This window comes from Bos mutus, chromosome 12 (genome assembly GCF_027580195.1).
Source record: "Bos mutus isolate GX-2022 chromosome 12, NWIPB_WYAK_1.1, whole genome shotgun sequence".
Lineage (NCBI taxonomy): Eukaryota > Metazoa > Chordata > Mammalia > Artiodactyla > Bovidae > Bos > Bos mutus.
The window spans coordinates 25,178,114-25,198,010 of NC_091628.1; the positions used below are offsets into that span (position 1 = coordinate 25,178,114).

Here is a 19,897-nt window from a genome sequence, read left to right on the forward strand (position 1 = left end):
GATTACAGAAGTACTTCAAAGCAATAGGAGATTTTGTAAGAAACAACAAATGCCCATCCAGCTATCCGTCCCAGGCATGATCATGGCACAAAGGTATGACAATCTGAATCTTGTGAATCCAAAGTCGCCTTGTTATTTTTCTCTGATATTAATGCTAGAAATAACACAGGCACTGAACCCACCCGTACTGAGAACTCGGGCATCTACAAAGAATCAGTGAACTTTTCCCACTGCTCATGTGCATCATTGAATTATAGTGGATAAAATATATAATAGTCTCAGGCCTGGGATCCCTTCATGACTTGACTCACTCTTAACTTCTTTTGTTGTTTCTCTAAACCAGCCTTCACAAGTAGTGCCTGTGGTGACTGACAGTATATTCGTGGCATGATGGATTCTAGCATTCCTCTGTGACCAGGGCAATCCAGCCTCATTTTTTTCAGTTAGGAGTCCTTAAAGAAATTTCTAGTGTAAAAGGTGGTGTGCCAAATGAATGCTTCCTTATTTAAATTGATTAGAATATGTAAACTAAGAAGAACTCTTAACAAGGAAAAGTAAACCTTTCCTTCATGTCCTAAATAACCATCCTGAGTCCTAGTCTATGCTTTGCTCTAATATTTAATACAGAGTTTATCTCTGTGCCTTTTAGAACTCGAATGACAGAAGAGCAGTTCAACTCCACAATGCTCATATCCTCCTCTTTGAGAAATGCCTAAGGAATGTTTTTTGTCTTCTAAGGGAAAACAGTGTGCTGAGAAGCACTCACTCACCTGCGCCAGGCATCAGAGTCCTAACTAATGAGCGCTTGAGTGTGTGCTCTGCTCCTGCCTCCGAGGATGCCTTGGATGAAGCTGTGAGAGGTGAGCTCTGCCCGCTGCTTTGGTGCATGTTCCACTCAGCCGGGGCTCCTGTGCAGCCACTGCCATAACCAAGGGATGAGCCGTAGCTGGAACATTGCACCCTGGGTCCTCTGGTGCTATCTGCTGGAAGGACACAGCTGGCCACAGACATTTGAATAGTGTTATCCCTGAGGGTGGGCTGAAAATTGACTGTCATCACCAGAAAGTTCATCTTGCTCACAGATGACAAGCACACTGGTGACTGTGTGTATTATGTGAGTAGGATCTAAAGCGAGGGAAGTATTCCTGTTAATTCAGTGCTAACAGTGTATAGGCAGACCACGGATATATTGTGAGTTCTCTTCCAGGCCACTGCAATAAAATGAGCTTCGCAGTAGAGTCACACGTTGTTTGATTTCTCAGTGCATATAAAAATTACGTTTACACCATACCATAGTCTGTTACGTACATGATAGCATATGTCTAAAAAAGTCATATGCATGCCTTAATTTTAAAAAGTTTCATTGCTTTAAAATGCTAGCTGTCATCTGAGTTTTCAGCGAATACTAGTAGTGATAGCAAAGATGTGACACTGTCATTGAGGTTGTGTGCATATTGTGGGGACATAATGGAGACCACATGAACAAATGGGATTACTGGGATTGATGTCAAAAGTCAAAGGAGAAAGGGGCCCAAGATAGGACACAGCCTTCCTTGCTCATGTATTAGCCTCAGGGTGTTTGTTAGTCCTTTTAGACTTTTTTTCCTGACTTAGTGGGGAGGGAAGGAGAGAAGGAAAAAGTAGCCATGAGCCATGGTTAAACTGCTTAGAGTAGCTCTGGCTGAATGTCACAAAGAATGATTAAATCAGCCCAGATTAGATCAGAGAGATGCCAGGCCACAGGCACATGCCTATCAATGTTACTTCTTATACAGACAGTACTTCTGTGTTTTCACTCTTCATACCCTGCAGAATCTCTGAAACACTCTCCTCATGCTAGTGCATTCAGGCCTTTCTGTGCCCCCGGATCTCTTGGTTTTGTATCACCTAAAGTGACTGGTCTAAGAAGAAACAAATCCACTAGGACCATAGGCTTACGTCAGGTTCAGGCTGGAGGAGACCTTGAAGGTCATTGAACCAAACCCCTCATTCTGACTTTATTTATAACATTTTTCCATTTGAAAGCAGTATTAGTGCTTTACAAAAAACCCGCTAGTAGTAGTCATGTACAGATGTGAGAGTGGGACCATAAAAAAGGCTAAGAACCGAAGAATCGATGCCTTCAAATTGTGGTGCTAGAGAAGACTCTTGAGAGTCCCTTGGACTGCAAGGAGATCAAACCAGTCAATCCTAAAGGAAATCAACCCAGAATATTCATTGTAAGGATTAATGCTGAAGCTCCAATATTTTGGCCACCTGATGGGAGGAGCCAACTGATTGGAAAAGACCCTGATACTGGGAAAGATTGACAGCAAGAGGAGAAGGAGGCGACAGAGGACAAGATGGTTAGATAGCATCACCAACTCAATGGACGTGAGTTTGACCAAACTCCGGGAGATAGTGAAGGACAAAGGAACCTGGTGTACTGCAGTCCATGGGGTTGCAAAGCGTTGGACATGACTTAGCGACTGAAGAACAAAACCCAGCTAATATAATAACTTCATTTTTTAATGTATTTCTTTCAAGTCTTTATATATATGTGTATGTGTGTGTGTGTGTATATATATATATATATTTTTTTTTTTTTGGTAGTAATACTATAGTAGTAATCTTCTGTAGTATTGGTCTTCCCAGTGGTCATGTATGGTTGTGAGAGCTGGACCATAAAGAAGGCAACATGCCAAAAAATTGATGCCTTTGAACTGTGGTACTGGAGAAGACTCCTGAAAGTCCCCTGGACAGCAAGGAGATCAAACCAGTCAGTCTTAAGGGAAATCAACCCTGAATACTTATTGGAAGGACTGATGCTGAAGCTGAAGCTCCAGTATTTTGGTCATCTGTTGCAAAAACCTGTCTCATTGGAAAAGTTCCTGATGCTGGGAAAGATCAAGGGCAGAAGGAGAAGAGGGCGTCAGAGGCTGAGATGGCTGGATGGCATCACTGATGCCATGGACATGAACTTGGGCAAACTCTGCGAGATGCTGAGGGACAGGGAGGCCTGGCCTGCTGCCAGTCCATGGGGTCACAAAGAGTTGGACACGATGGGGCAACTGAACAACGACATAGTAGTGACTGTATCGGACCTCTGGTTTTGTCTCTGCCTTTTTTACCTACATTGTGTCCTGTATGCTTGGATTTTGTATTATGCAGCCTTTATCACCAGTTTAATGGTTTTAGTAGTTTATCCAACGATTTAGAGAATAGTTTTCCTGCCACATTTAGTGTTTCCAGGTTTGTGGGGAAAGTGATTTTATACATACATTTCAGAAAATACATCCCTCTATATGGATTTTTTAATATTTTGGACTTTTCCTTGGGCTGGATGTGAGCACATGTGTAGCTGGCCATGCATGTTGCAAAATGGTTTTTGAAAGAGGAATGGAACAGTTGGAATCAGTTAAGTCTTTCAAATTGCACTTTCACCACTTAGGCCAGTAAATTGAAGGTTAGAGAAGTTAAGTGGCCACCTATGATCCCCTGCTTTCTGTGATAAATCTGACCTGTAAACCAGAAGTGCTGATCCTAGTGTTCAGACTTCATTAAGAAGTTTTTACTTGTCCTTTTCCATAAGTTTATGTACACTTTTGCTGAAATGATTTTTTTTCACAAATATTCCAGGTCCGTTTGTATTTAAAGTTGATACAAAATTATATTCCTTTACTTTCATTTCTGTTAGTGTCCAGAAGAAAATAAATATTCACAGCATAGGGACTACATTGTTAGCGTTTACTATATATTAAACATTTTTTCTGCCTTCTAGTTTCTGTACAGAATAGAGCGATATAACAGTATAACCCACTCACTGATGGAAAAATCAGTGACCAAACTATTTGTGACTGAGTGGAGTTTTTCTTTTCAACATTCTTCCTTGCTTCATAGAAATGGTCACTTATTATGATGAAAGATACACACACACATACCCAGGCAGAGAGAGCTGATGCGTCTCTAAAATCTCTGTCTTTAAATGACAACTGAACACTAATTTATAGTGTTTGTATTACACTAAATGTCACTACCAAAAAGTTCACTTTGTTTTTTCATCAGCATTTGAATGTAGCAGTATCTTAAGTTTGTACCGTGGGGAAATAGAGGGTGATTTATTTCAAATACAGTAGTTCAGAGTTACCAATTTGCATATACTGACGGATACTCTTTTTTATTAAAGGTCAGTCCAGCTCTGCGTCAGAGAAGGCTATCGGTGATGTATATAAAACCCGAATCCCCAGCACAGCTCTGTCTCTTAATTCCTTCCATGCTGTCAGATACTATTCTAAAGTGGTCCCTTCCTATGACGCAGCTACCGTAACAAATCAGAACACTTCAGTGCGTTTCCCAACAGCTGTACCCAAAGTGTCCAAGTTTCTTCCTCAGCACTGCAATTCTGTGTTGGGCCAGGTGTGCACAGCACACCCCAACTGTCTGGTAAGTCTCTTGGGGTCTGTGGGTCAAACTGGGCTCTTTCATTCCAGCCCATAGGGGCCCCTGACCTGCGTTTTGTTGCTGATGCTCTGGGTTAGAAATCTCTCGGACTGGGACCATGGGAGGCAGCCCAGGCACTGATTCCCAGTGCTGCACAATGGCTCTCCAGATATCCAGAGTCAGTCTGGACGTGGCCCTGCTGCTCTCACCGGAAGTGACCTAATGGAACCTAATCTCCTCTAGCATCCCTCCTCACTGCTCCCCACCCCACCAGCCTCATCCTTCACTGGCCCCATGGCTGGGTTCTGCCTTATCTCTAAGGCCCTAGTCACTTACACTTTATGAAAACCTTTTCTTGGAATGCCAACCAGGCTGGTTTCACATCCCAGATGTCTGCATACCACAGATATTTACTGAGCACCTACTGTGTTCCAGCATTGTGCTAACCACCGAGAATGGAGTGTCTAAAGATAGATCATGACCCCTGCGTTCATGAAGCTGAGTCTCATAGGGTGCGAACATGGAAGCAGACGGTGGTGATGTGCATTGGAGCATGAAGAGGGAGACCCCAGTGTATGCATTGTGACACAGATGCAGGCAAGGTTAGGGACAGACTGGAGGAAGTACTGTCTACGCTGAGATCTGAAGAGTGAGAATTAGCCCAGGAGAGCAGTTAGGAATTGAGAGTGAGGAAGGGAAAAGCAGTCCAGGCAGATGGTTCAGCATATATAAACAGTGGTATCTTCATTTTGGGCAAGAATTGTCCAATTCCAGAGAAAGACCCATACCAGACTTGCCTGCTTAAAATAGACTCTCATAGCCTTAATATAACTATCAATACTTTTGCATATTAATAATAGTTAATATGTTTTGAGCACTCAGTAAGTCATGTGTCAAATACCGTACGTATTAATGTGGGTTATCTGATGAACCTCTGACAGTCATTTGAGGTAGGGACACCATTTCCATATGACATCTATAGAGTGGGAATAATAGTGACTTTCCCAAAAAACATTCATAAGAAAACTATTGTAAAGAGTATTAGAAAGACATTTTAAAACATGAAGTATCTACAGATATAATACTGTCGCTAATAATCATTAGTATACCAGTCCAAAAACTAGAGTGAAAATTAAAGAAAAAAAAAAGGATTGCAACATTATTTTTTTAATTGTGACGTACACTTAACTGTATGTAGTTTTTGTTGGAGAATTATTTAGTAACTATGAATAATACATATTTTAAAACCTGTAGGCATATTCACCTAAAGAGTTCATGGTTTTACAAATTATTTCCTATTGCTTGAGAACATAGAAAACACATTTGTGTCATTATGAGTAAGAACAGGCCAGTATTCAATTAATGTGTGTTTTTTTTTTTCACCTTTGCAGCGACAGTTTTGGGCGTATTAATAGCACATATTTGAAATTCACTCTAGACCACCTATTGGGTGCCGTTTGACAATACAGGAAGAATGGAACAAAGAATGATCTTGAAAGCTACACCCAGAGACCTGATATCAAAAGGGTTTGCATTGTATGGCTTCTGATAAATGTGCTAAAAGCTTCTGCAGGTAGAAAGACAGGCAGCAAGAGTGCTAGCTAGCCGTAGGCTTTTATTAATACTTAGTTTCATACACACTTGGATCTCCCCAACCAAGGTGCTCTAAGAACAAATGGCCTAGGTGACCTGGACACTTTTTTTCTCAAAACACACTCACAGTTTATGCAAAAAGTACATTATAAAGAAGATCCACAATTTATGCAAAAAGTACGTTATAAAGAAGATCCACATAGTGCATTGATGTTGCTAAGTACAGATATTGCAACTTGATTCTTATTTTTAGTATCACTGTGAGTTACTATCACTTATTTCTAGGTGGCATCTTTTCCAGATTTGGCATTTTAGAGCACTTCCTTCATTATTCACACTAAGATACCTTAATTTGAGAGATGTGTTTACCTCCTCACTCGACTACTAATGAATAAACTGATGTGTTTATTTTTGCATTTCACCTTCCCTTGAGTGAAATGAGAGCTAACATCTTTCTGTATCTTTAGTTACAGATTACAGATTAGCAGGTTTTTCTTTGTTTTCCATCTCCTTCTCCCTATGGGCATTAGAAAAGATTGTTGGAAATAAGGGGAAAAAATGTTTGTTTTATATTTCACTGAATGTTCTTATGCATAAGTTTTATTATTAAAGAAAATATTCAGTTCTGATACTGAAAATGATAACCAGTTTTTGTTCTGTTTAATAATTACGTGTTCCCTCTTTTAGTAGAGTGCTATGTAGGGAAATTAATTTTACTAGATTTTTGAGCAGTTTAAAAATTAGGCATAGCCTACATTTCATGTTAAAATGTATAACTTTTCTTTGAGGATGGCAAGATGATGGAATTTGTAGATATTTGGCAAACTTGATAAAGAAACTAGAAGTTTCTAAGATTCTGTGCTTTTTATTATAAACGTGTGCTTGACTCTTGCTGTTGGGAATAGTAATGGCTTTGACATCGTAGGAGAACCTGTTGAGGTGTTTTGAGCACTGGGATGACTTCCTGTGTTCACAGCTGGTCTTAGTTTATACCAGGACTTGTTCTTTGCATCAGCATTTCCCTCAATGCATGCATGGACCATGAGACACAGTTGTGGCTTGGAATTCTATAATGCCTAGAAGGGTGACTCACAGATCCCATCCACCTGCAGTTTTCAATCCCCCTTTATTTTCTCTTTCTACATGAAGAAGAGGCTGCCAGGTTCCTCTTTTTTCAGTACTGGTCCCCACGATCCTTCATGCAAGTGTCCAAAATCACTTCCAATACATGAATTTTATTTTTAATAAATTATGCTCTTCTGACTAAGTTCAGCTGTCAGCTGGGGCGGAAAGGTTAGTTGGGCCTCAGCTTGTAAAACTAGAACATGATTTTCCTTTGTAAAGTCAGGACGACTGGTCATGAGACAGTTGCAGTGTTGTTTTCACAATGAAAAAGGGGCAGAGAGTTTGTTGAGAAAAAGTGGCAGCTTGCAGGTTCACACTGATGGTTACAGCAGTCCCTTCCCCAGATAGGGATCAGGGGCAGAAGCAAATGTTTATTGAGCCCTTTCTGTGGCCCAGGCAGTTTAGGAGATATACCTTTGAGGAGAGGGACTTAGCTGTACTAGTCTCTAGACCCTCCGTGTCAGCCATCTGGCTGGCTAGATGGATGGATACACAGGTACTTGGATGGGTACCTGGGGGAAGGAGGAGGCTGAACATGGGTGATGATCCTGAGAAAGGAAAGCAGAAGACATGGTCAGGCACTTAGGGACCCACCTGAAGTCAAAAGAGAAGGAAGAGTGGAAGTAGATGCTTAGCCATCCGTTGGTGTAGCTTTTACAGAAAGTGTATCGCTACTCTGTTTACACTGATTTCCTGCCCCTCAGCCATGCTTTTCTAATAGATGAGTTGGATGGTCTCCCAGCATAGCAGACATGGCAGTAATGGGGAGTGTTTGCAAACAAACTGTTGTCTGTTCAATGGAGAACAGTCAGATGTTGAACAACTCAAAAATCATTCCGTTATTTATTAACTTTATTTATTTGGCAGAGTTTGTCTTATTTTCTAAGACTTCTTTTTTTGATGTGGACCATTTTTTAAAGTCTTTATTGATTTGTTACAATATTGATTCTGTTTTATGTTTTGGGATTTTTTGGGGGGATTTTTTTGGGCCCTGAGGCATGTGGGATCATAGCTCCCAGCCCAGGGATTGAACCCACACCTCCTGCGTTGGAAAGCAGTCTTAACCACTGGACTGCAAGAGAAAGTCCCATGATAGGCATTGTCTTAAATGCTGAGAAAAGTTTATAAGGCATTGTCTTTTTTTATGTTCTATATATAGGCGTTTAGAATCTGCTGGGAGGGACAGGTTGGCTGGAACTGCAGTAGAGTTTAGTGAGTGCTATTCAGGGGGAGAATATGAAGTTCTCAGAAGCATAGCCCACAGCATTCTGGGAATTCACAAGAGGCTATGGAGGTAGTGATGTCTGTGGGTGTGTGCTAAGTTGCTTCAGTCATGTCAGACTCTGTGCAACCCTATGGACTTCAGCCTGCCAGTCTGTGCTCTCCTTTAAAACTGATAGTGACATGACCTATCTCTTGAGCTTGTCATGATGATTAAATGATAAAATATGTGAAAGCTCTTAGAACAGTGCCTGGCACAATTCTGAAAGAGTTGGGGAATACCAGACCACCTGACCTGCCTCTTGAGAAACCTGTATGCAGTCTGGAAGCAACAGTTAGAACTGGACGTGGAACAACAGACTGGTTCCAAATAGGAAAAGAAGTACGTCAAGGCTGTATATTGTCATCCTGCTTATTTAACTTATATGCAGAGTACATCATGAGAAATGCCGAGCTTCACGAAGCACAAGCTGGAATCAAGATTGCCGGGAGAAATATCAGTAATCTCAGATATGCAGATGACACCACCCTTATGGCAGAAAGTGAAGAGGAACTAAAGAGCCTCTTGATGAAAGTGAAAGAGGAGAGTGAAAAAGTTGGCTTAAAGCTCAACATTCAGAAAACGAAGATCATGGCATCCACTTCATGGCAAATAGATGGGGAAACAGTGGAAACAGTGTCAGATTTTATTTTTGGGGGCTCCAAAATCACTGAAGATGGTGACTGCAGCCATGAAATTAAAAGACGCTTACTCCTTGGAAGGAAAGTTATGACCAATCTAGATAGCATATTCAAAAGCAGAGATATTACTTTGCCAACAAAAGTCTGTCTAGTCAAGGCTATGGTTTTTCCAGTGGTCATGTATGAATGTGAGAGTTGGACTGTAAAGAAAGCTGAGCACCGAAGGATTGATGCTTTTGAACTGTGGTGTTGGAGAAGACTCTTGAGAGTCCCTTGGACTGCAAGGAGATCCAACCAGTCCATTCTAAAGGAGATCAGCCCTGGGTGTTCTTTGGAAGGAGTGATGCTAAAGCTGAAACTCCAGTACTTTGGCCACCTCATGTGAAGAGTTGACTCATTGGAAAAGAGTCTGATGCTGGGAGGGATTGGGGGCAGGAGGAGAAGGGGACGACAGAGGATGAGATGGCTGGATGGCATCACTGACTCGATGGACGTGAGTCTGAGTGAACTCTGGGAGTTGGTGATGGACAGGGAGGCCTGGCGATTCATGGGGTCATGGACATGACTGAGTGACTGAACTGAACTGAACTGAATTCATCATATGATTGTCATCACCACAATTACAACAATTATTAAGCTAAGATTTTAAGGGCCTGTAAGCATAAACTAAGCCAAGCCATGGAGATTTGGGTACTGGTTCGGGAGATGAGTTTTCAGGCAAGGAGAACCTCATTAGCAAAGGAACAAAGGAAAGAACGGTGTAACACACCTGGAGAAGTGAAGGCGATTCTGTGTGGCTGTGAAGAGAGTTCAGGCGTGGGATCGAAGGAAGAATGGAGCAGGGAGAGACAGGCAAGGGCATTTGACATTGCTCTGTTGGCACTCTACTCCTCATTGTTGTCATGGTATTGACGTCATCAGATTTGCATTTTAGGGTGACCATTCTGGTTTTGGTGAGTTAAAGCCAGAATGAATCAAAGCGGGGCTAAAACCAACTTGGCAGGGGAAGGACTGGCCATTTCAGTAATTCAGACGAGATGGCCTGAAATAAGTCACTGGCAATGGGAATGAAAAGAAGAGGCATATTTGGTTGATATTAAGAAGGAAGAATTAGTAAGAGGTAGTAGATGATCTGATATAGAGGTTGTGAAGGAGGGCAAAGTAGTAAGGATAACACCCAGGTCTTGGGCTTTGGTTGCTGGACACATCACACTGAGCTCACTGGGGGGACACAGGGAAATGAGCATTTGGAGGGATGGCGTTGGATGATGACAGTTTCATCTGGTAATGTGCTACATCGGGTGTGTATATGGTATCCTAATGGAGGTGGCCAAAAAACACTCAGATCTGCGAACACAGAGAGGCAGGGATTGGAGTGAGAGATGGTTTAGGGTGTCTTCATCCTGAGGTGGGTAAATATGGCCAGGGGTGGGGGTTCAGTCATTAAATGGTGGCCTGGGTGATGCACGAGGGCCTTCTAACCCTGCAATTCTGTTACAGTTCGTCATGAGAAGTCACTCGGTCAGGCCCCAAGTATCACATGACACTGCAAGTTACCAGAGTTTTGAGACATGGGTAGAACTCTCTAAGGCAGAGGGTACAACTTGCTTGTGGTGGCTGTGTTTACTGTTTTATTTATTTATTTTTTCTTCTAGTTTTATGGAGATGTAATTGACATACAACACTGTAAGTTTAAAGTGTACAGCATGCTGCTGCTGCTGCTGCTAAGTTACTTCAGTCGTGTCCGACTCTATGTGACCCCATAGACGGCAGCCCACCAGGCTCCCCTGTCCCTGGGATTCTCCAGGCAAGAACACTGGGGTGGGTTGCCATTTCCTTCTCCAGTGCGTGAAAGTGAAAAGTGAAAGTGAAGTTGCTCAGTCGTGTCCAATCCTCAGCATAATGACTTACATATATCATGAAATGATTAGGACAGTAAGTTTAGGGAACATCCATCTTCTCATATCGATACAAAGTCAAAAAAAATTTTTCCTTGCAATAATGACTCTTAGAATTTGCTCTCTTAACAACTTTGATATATAACATACATCAGGGTTATTTATATTAATCATGCTGTGCATTATATCCCTAGTGCTTATTTATCTTATAAGTTTGTACCTTTTGAAACCACCTTCATCCAATTCCCCCTCTCCCCAACCCCAGTGAGAAATTAAATTTCTCTGAATTTCTGGCTTCTGAAAAATTCAAAACATAGGCAATACTGGATCTATTTCTGCTTTGGCAAAATAGCAGCACATTGCTCAGGTAAGTAGTACCTGGCCCTTTATATTGGGCATCAGGTTCCTTCCAGTCACATCTCACTCAGCTTGCTTCCTTCATTGAAATGACTTTCCCAGTCCCTATAGGTATTCCAGTTTGTCCCCCACACTTGGGGGATGGAGAGTGGCAGCACATTAAAATATACATTCCCAGGCAGCATACCCCACAGTCAGATTGGCAAGCTTGGTCATGGCAGTACCAAGAAATTCACATTATAACAACACTGCCCAAGATGTAGCTGGCATCTGATTATCCTCAAAAACACCCAGTGCACAAAACGGATGCAGATACCCCGAGGGGACATGAAACAGAATGTAAAACGTGAAAGTGTTAGTTGCTCAGTCATGTCCAACTCTGCGACCCCATGGACAAGACTCCTCTGTCCATGGGATTCTCCAGACAAGAATACTGGAGTGGGTTGCCATGCCCTTCTCCAGGGGATCTTCCCAACCCCGAGATCGAACCCTGGGTCTCCTGCACTGCAGGCAGATTCTTTACCAACTGAGCTACGAGGAAAGCCCACTCTTAGATTTATAACGTGCTAGTGAAGTGTCTTGAGAGCAGAGGTCAAGGAACGAAGCAGGAGGAACACAGCCTCCCAAATTTCTGCAGCTCATGGGAGAGGATCATTACTGCCCCACTGGGTGATGGAAAAAGGTTTGCTAAGGAGATGAGTTTCAGAAACTGCTTTGGTAAGTTAAAACGATGATCAGGTCAGAGCATAGCTGTGGGGCAATTCAAAGGCTCCGGGAGTGGACCCAGGGATGTTTCAGTAGAGATAATTAAGAAGAGTGAAAACCACGAAAGTGAGGTCTGCTTGGCTCACTTGCGCTTGTCTCGATTGCATAAAAATTTGTATGAAGGGAGGTGCTTTCTCAAGTGTATTAAATGTTTATGTTTGTAAAAGTACAGGGATTGTTAAAAGCAGAAAGCCCCTTTTGCAATATAACTAACACCAGGAAACCTGTCATATCTCTGGATACTTATCATCACAAAATCCCTGAGACCAAACCTAAGCCTTTACGATTTTCTATCCCTGTTGTTTTCCCCTTTGCCTATCTCCCTATTACATGGAATGAGGAAACAGGAAGCCCTTGGTTAATCAGGTATCAAGAGCTGCTTTCATTGCTATGGAAACGTGACACCCCTATGCAAGACAGAAACCTCTTATCTCTATTTTTCAAGGGGGATTTTTAACATCCCAGAATAATATCCTTTCTGAAAACAACAGGAAGGTACACACACACATACACAAAACTGCATTACATAGTATGTTGTATGCTGCTGAATTTTACTCATCAAACTCAAGAAAAAAGCATTCTTCATTTTTGCTCAAAGCAAACATTTGTTTGAAGAAGAGGTCAGATTGTAAACTAGGTGGGCTTGAGTACTGCAGTGAAATAGACTTCTATTTTTTTTTTTTTTTTTATAAAGCGCCTGCCGGTCGGCGGTGGCAGGGGCGCCGGCTCCACCTGGGCAGTCCAGACTCTGTTCTGCCTCTGAAATAGACTTCTAATGTGCACAGATACCCTGGTTCTGAAAAGGTGTCTGCTAAACCATCTATCCCAAGAAGTCTTTGCAGACAGAAATTCCTTTCCACTTCTCTCTTCCCCAGATAGGCTATGTGTGGGTGTTGGCAGTGGTATGTTTTCTAAAACACTGAATTCCCCCTCTTGTATCCTGTCTCAACCTATTTTCTTGTGTTCTTCAAAATAGTAACCAAAGTTTTAAAAATTCTGTGACTTAGGACTTATGAGACTCCATACCATTTTTAAATCTCCAATAACAGGTCTCAACTTGGCAAACACCATGAAAATTCCTTGCAGGTTATTTTCTCCATAAAACTAAAGTTAATCTCAGTGTTGGGCTGAAAACTATGGGAAAGTGGGAAATCTCTCCCACAGCCATGTATGTATTAGGACAGGTTCACAGAAACAATAATAAACTCACCCCCCCCCATCTATTGGTTTGGACTAATACTAGTTATCTCATGTTCTGGTATTCTAACATTCCCAAATCTGTTGTTTCTAAAGCATTAAGAGTGGGAAAATCCATAGGAATTTCCCTGTGGGATTACTTGTTTTAATACTTAAAGATTTTATTTACTATATTAAAAAAAAAAAAAAGGCAGCCAGCGTGGTTGAAGCATTGATTTTTGTCACCTACTAGAGCACTGTGACTGAACTACCCTTCATGACATTTAACTAGTGAAATAATGATTTAAGTTGCTAGGAATTCCCTGGCGGTCTAATAGTTGGGATTCCATGCTTCTAGTGTGGGGGGCTTGGGTTCTGTTCCTGATCAGGGAACTGGGATCCCACACGCCGCGTGGTATGGCCAAAAAGAAAAAAATGCTAAAGGATTTCAGTGTGAAAAGAAGTTAAACTCTTATTGGGTTAGTGAGTCAGGACCTGGACAAAAATGCCTCGAAGCCATTGATAAAAGTTATGAGAAAGAGTGAGATACCAGTTTTTTTCTTTAGAAAAAAAAAATCAATTTTTGAAAAGTTTAATTATGAAAATATCCTCTTGGCATTGTTGTTCTTACTGTTTAGTCACTAAGTCGTGTCTGACTCTTTTGTGACCCCATGGACTGTAGCCTACCAGGCTCCTCTGTCCATGGGATTTTTCAGGCAAGAATACTGGAGTGGGTTGCCATTTCTTTATCCAGGGGATCTGCCTGACCCAGGGATCAGACCTAGGTCTCCTGCATTGGCAGGAGGATTCTTTACTGCTGAACCACCTGGGAAGGTCCGTCTTGGCATAAAAAGACTTTTTAAAGGGTTAATCCTAATCTTAGGCAACCAAGAAACCACTGCAGAATTTACTTTGAGCTCCACATACTCCCCAGCTTTCTTGAGACGGGTGAGAAGTGTTGTATGCGGAGAAGGGAATTCCTTTCTTGACCACCCATGCCCTCACGCTGTGAAGCAAGAGCTGAGTTTCAACATAAATATTATTGCTGGCCAGGTCCTTTTAAAAACCTCCCCACAGAATCTAACTGGCAGAGATTGTGTTTATTCTTAGCCTCAGCTATCAATTCTCCCTAAAATGGAAAACCTACAACAAAAGGGGCAATAAAAACTCAGCTCTCAGGGGCGGGATCCTGTCAGATCCAGAAGCCGGTCCAGGGAGATCACGTGAAGGGATCTGCCCTTGGCCCTGGTCCAGTGAGGCTGGGAAAAGGCTCCCACTTCTCCAGCCCAGCAGCCGCTGATGTAAATTAAGTCTCCCAGGACCCACCTCCTCCGGCCTGGTTTCTGGGAGGGGAATGTGAGGATGCTTGTGGAAATGATTTGCTTATCAGAGACCCAAAGTAGTTTGCAAAAAGAAGGTGCCTGACTGCCTTAGAGAAAGAGAGTGAAAAATGTTAAGTCTCCGCTACTAGGATTGGCTTTGTGTCATTTGGGTATTTCGTTCAAATGCTAATCAAAGTTCAGAAACACTAATCAGATCCCATTTGCCAGGCCAAGCCAGGCTTCCAGCTGAAAATTGTTTTTCATTGTCTACACATGGACATTCTGCTCCCAAACAAAGGCACGGCTGAACACTGGTGATTGCGATCCTCCCCTAGCCAGGCTCCTGAAACACGGCCCTACCGCTGCCATCTTCCTGGTCCTTATGGCCTCCTCCTCCATGCCTGATGCCCTGGCTTGCTCATTGGCTCTGGGCACTGGGCACCTACACATGGGCCCATCGGCCACCCAGAGAGAGAGCTAGGCGTCCTGGGAAGAGCACGTGGTTAGACGTGCAAGCCCTGTGATCCTAGCACAGTTCCGCCTCTTCTTAGCTGCGTGCATTTACATAAATTACTGGACGTGGAACAACAGACTGGTTCCAAATAGGAAAAGGAGTACGTCAAGGCTGTATATTGTCACCCTGTTTATTTAACTTCTATGCAGAGTACATCGTGAAAAACACTGGGCTGGAAGAAGCACAAGCTGGAATCAAGATGGCTGGGAGAAATATCAATAACCTCAGATATGTAGATGGCACCACCCTTATGGCAGAAAGTGAAGAGGAACTAAAAAGCCTCTTGATGAAAGTGAAAGAGGAGAGTGAAAAAGTTGGCTTAAAGCTCAACATTCAGAAAACGAGGATCATGGCATCTGGTCCCATCACTTCATGGGAAGTAGATGGGGAAACAGTGGAAACAGTGTCAGACTTTATTTTTTTGGGCTCCAAAATCACTGCAGATGGTAATTGCAGCCATGAAATTAAAAGACGCTTACTCCTTGGAAGGAAAGTTATGACCAACCTAGATAGCATATTGAAAAGCAGAGATATTACTTTGCCAACAAAGGTCCGTCTAGTCAAGGCTATGGTTTTTCCTGTGATCATGTATGGATGTGATAGTTGGACTGTGAAGAAAGCTGAGTGCGGAAGAATTGATGCTTTTGAACTGTGGTGTTAGAGAAGACTCTTGAGAGTCCCTTGGACTGCAAGGAGATCCAACCAGTCCATTCTAAAGGAGATCAGCCCTGGGTGTTCTTTGGAGGGAATGATGTAAAGCTGAAACTCCAGTACTTTGGCCACCTCATGTGAAGAGTTGACTCATTGGAAAAGAGTCTGATGCTGGGAGGGATTGGGGGCAGGAGGAGAAGGGGATGACAGAGGATGAGATGGCTGGATGGCATCACCGACTCGATGGACGTGAGTTTGAGTGGACTCTGGGAGTTGGTGATGGACAGGGAGGCCTGGCATGCTGCGATTCATGGGGTCGCAAAGAGTCGGACACGACTGAGCGACTGAACTGAACTCACCTCTTTGGTAAAATAGAGGTAGCGGTAATCCTTGGGAGGATGGAAGATAATTTTTATCAGGTTCCTGGCCCATAGGAGAGCTCGGTCGCCCCTGCCTGCAGCCTCTGCCCACCAGGACGGCGTGCCCAGAAGGAGGAGAATCCGCTTTCTCCACGTGTTGCAGAGCATCCTTCCCAGCTGTGCGGGACCCTAAACACAGAGGATGCTGGGCTTCCTCTGAGCTGTGGGGCTCCTTTAGCCCCTGACCTGTGACATACGAGGTCCTGACTCTCCTCTAGGGCAGGATCTTTCCCCCGCCAGCCTCAGGCGGAACAACATAGAAGCAGGAAGGGAATAAAAGTTCATGTGGTTTCTCCTTAGGCTGCTGAGCCCGAACCAGCGTTGGGAATTTCCAGACCCCAAAGGCCCTTCCGTCACCCCAGCCACAGGGGCTGGCCTGCGTGAGAAGCAGCAATAGATCTGAATTGGCACCAAGGCTTCTGGGAAATCATTTTCCTCATCCTACAGAGGAGAGGTTGCCTGACCTCTGGGATCTAATGCCTGATGATCTGAGGTGGAGCTGATGTAATAACAGTAGAAATAAAGTGCAGTAAATGGAATGCCCTTGGATCATCCCAAACCATCCCCAGGCCCCCCTTCCAAAACCAGTCCCTGGTGCCAAAAAGTTTGGGGACCACTGCTCTAGAGCTAATACCTAACTTGCAAGTTTGTTCTGAGGATTTGAGAAGAGGCATGGGACCTGTCTACCTAAGGATAGCACCTTTCCAGTGGTCAGAGCTCAGCAAATAAAATGTCTGTTTCATCAGCCTTGCGTGTTCCAGTCCACAGGCTGTGCTGTGTCCCATATTTGCTAAAGGCTTGCGTCTCCCCTGGTTCATCTCCCCTCCTTAACTTTCACTTCCCTGCCTCTTCCACAGACACCACCAACAAACATTCATCAACGGTTTCTTTTGAAATAATATGTTAATTTGTGATAAAGTAATTTGGGTTTATAAAATGTAAACCAAAACTGTATAAAACAGTAAAAAATCTCTCTCCCTTCTTTTGAAATCCTGCTCTTTGGAGGTAATCACCCTTGACAAATCAGTGAGTTTCCTTCCAGACTTACAGAAAAATGTGAGCTGAATACATAAAATGCCATGTCAGTTGGCTGTGATACCTGAAGGAAGGAAGGAAGCTGGGGCAGGGTATGCTATTTCAGACAGGGAGGACACGGGAGACTCTCTGAGAAGTTGGCATCACTTGGGAGATGAGCAAGCCTTTCTGTGATCTGAGATGAGAGCATTTAAGGTAGAAGGCACGGGGACCACTAAGGCTCCAGGTGGGAACAGGCTTGTTGGGTGTGAAGAGCAACAAAGGAGGCCCATGAGGCTGGCGTGGAGCGAAGGAGGGGTGGGTGGAGAGCAACACGGTGTCCATCCTCAAAGTCCACCGTTAGGACTTCAGTTTCTTCCCAAAGGAAAGGAGAGCAGAGGAGGTATGGAACCCAATGTGCATTATTAAAGGACCAATCTGAGCACTGGGCAGAGCAGACCAGGAACAAAACCCAGAGAAGATCAGTGATATACTCTTTTGGCAACTGAGGATGGTGCTTTAATCTTGGGTGGTGAAAAGTAGTTAATGAAAATCCTGCTTTGGGAGGTCTGGTGAGCATAGAAGCTGGATTGGGGTGGTGGTTGGTGGTTTTAGTCGCTCAGTTGTATCCAACGTTTTGCAACCCTGTAGACTGTAGCCTGTGAAGCTTCTCTGTCCATGGGATTCTCCAGGTAAGAATACTGGAGTGGGTTGTTATTTCCTTCTCCAGGGGATCTTCCCTCAGTCAGTTCAGTCACTCAGTTGTGTGCAACTCCTTGTGACCCCATGGACTGCAGCACACCAGGCCTCCCTGTCCATCTTCAGTTCCTGGAGCTTACTCAAACTCATGTCCATCACATCAGTGATGCCATCCAACCATCTCATCCTCTGTCATCCCCTTCTCCCACCTTCAGTCTTTCCCAGCATCAGGGTCTTTTCCAATGAGTCGGTTCTTCACATCAGGTTTCCAAAGTATTGGAGTTTCAGCTTCAGCATCAGTTCTTCCAATGAATATTCAGGACTGATTTCCTTTAGGATGGACTAGTTGGATCTCCTTGCTGTCCAAGGGACTCTCAAGAGTCTTCTCCAACACCACAGTTCAAAAGCATCAATTCAAGGATTTGAAAGATGGCGGACGACGTGGACCAGCAACAAACTACCGACACTGTGGAAGAGCCCCTGGATCTCATCAGGCTCAGCCTGGATAAGTGAAGCTACATGAAATGAGAAATGACAGAGAACTTTGAGGCAGGTTACATGCTTATGATCAACATTTAAATATGATATTGGGAGATGTGGAAGAAACCGACAACTATAGAAATTGATGAAACATATGAAGAGATATAAAAATCAACAAAACGGAATATTCTGATGCTCTTTGTATGGGGAGACAGTGTTGTGCTAGTTGCCCCGCTGTTGAGAGTTAACTGATAAAAGAATTTATCACATGTGGAAAATGAGCGGTACTGTGTGATTGCCTCTTTGAATATGAAAGATACTCAAGAGAGATCGATGTACATCTTGATACTAAGAAATAACTAAGAATTCTTCCACTCCTGAAATAAGTTGATTTGTAGATAACTCACAGATTCTTCAGCTAAACAACATATTTATTTTTCTCCAACCCCTCCAATAAATGTGATCACCAGGATACAGAGCTTTTTCAGGAGTTGATTTGCTCCACTGTTTTTTGGACAATTTCTGGGTTTCTTCCTTTAAATTACACTTGTCATTTCCTTTTTTTTTTTTTTTTTTTAAGCATCAATTCTTCAGCACTCAGCTTTCTTTATAGTCCAACTCTCACATCCATACATGACTACTGGAAAAAACCATAGCTTTGACTAGACGGACCTTTTTGGTAATGTCTCTGCTTTTTAATATGCTGTCTAGATTGGTCATAGCTTTTCTTCCAAGGAGCAAGCATATTTTAATTTCATGGCTGCAGTCACCATCTGCAGATCTTCCCTACCCAGGGATTGAACCCGGGTCTCCTGCATTGCAGACAGATTCTTTACTGCTGAGCCACCAGGGAAGCCCCCGGATTGGAGGGTTCCATGAGAAAACAGGGGAAGATGGAGAGAAGGCAAGAGCAGACAGCTCTCTAAAGTGGGTGTTGAAGCCTGCAGTGGTTGCTGGGGGCATGTGGAGTTAGAATAGGGTTTTTTAAGTCAGGAGAATTTTTTAAATTTATTTTTAATTGGAAGATAATTGCTTTACAGTGTTGTGTTTCTGCTGCACAACATGTATACATATACCCTCCCTCCCTCTTGAGCCTCCCTTCCCACCCACCCTCCCAAACAGGAGAAATTTTTACATGACCATATGCTGATAGAAATGATCCTATAAAGGACGAAAGATTTATACTACAAAGAAATGAAGGGTAATTGCTAGAGCAAATGTTCTGGAGTGGCCAGAGAGTGGTTCAGCTTGAGAGCAGTGCAGCCGGTGGCAGGTGATAGAGGGGAGGCTGCCCACTGCGCTCTGGTGCAGGAGTGATTACAGATGTGATGGTGGGAGTCACAGAAGGTTGAGAGGAGAGGAGGGAGTTTGAAATGATTTTCCAGGAGAGCAGGAGAGGGAATAAACCCTGCAGGGTGGGGTTGCTGTGCACACAAGGGTTCACTTGGGGAACACAGTCGCGAATCTAAAGTAAGACCAGTCAGCATGTGTTTGTGTGGTGTTCTCCAAGCGGATCCAGCTACCTGCTGGCCATTTGATTTGGCAGAGATATAACTGGAGAGT

The 19,897-nt window shown here is 43.2% G+C and overlaps 1 protein-coding gene and 1 pseudogene across 1 annotated transcript in view; both read left to right on the forward strand.

The window, feature by feature from the left end:
- Positions 1 to 6,733, forward strand: part of SOHLH2 (spermatogenesis and oogenesis specific basic helix-loop-helix 2) — a 40,734-nt gene extending 34,001 nt beyond the window's left edge. Inside the window, exons 8-11 of the mRNA XM_070380417.1 lie at positions 2 to 93; positions 739 to 860; positions 4,166 to 4,422; positions 5,811 to 6,733. Of these exons, the coding sequence (XP_070236518.1) occupies positions 2 to 93; positions 739 to 860; positions 4,166 to 4,422; positions 5,811 to 5,831 (492 nt within the window). The 3' untranslated portion in view covers positions 5,832 to 6,733. The remainder of the gene's footprint in view (position 1; positions 94 to 738; positions 861 to 4,165; positions 4,423 to 5,810) is intronic.
- Positions 6,734 to 18,283: 11,550 nt separating this feature from the next.
- On the forward strand, positions 18,284 to 18,586 carry LOC102279970 (U6 snRNA-associated Sm-like protein LSm3 pseudogene; annotated as a pseudogene).
- The last annotated feature ends 1,311 nt before the right edge of the window (positions 18,587 to 19,897 follow it).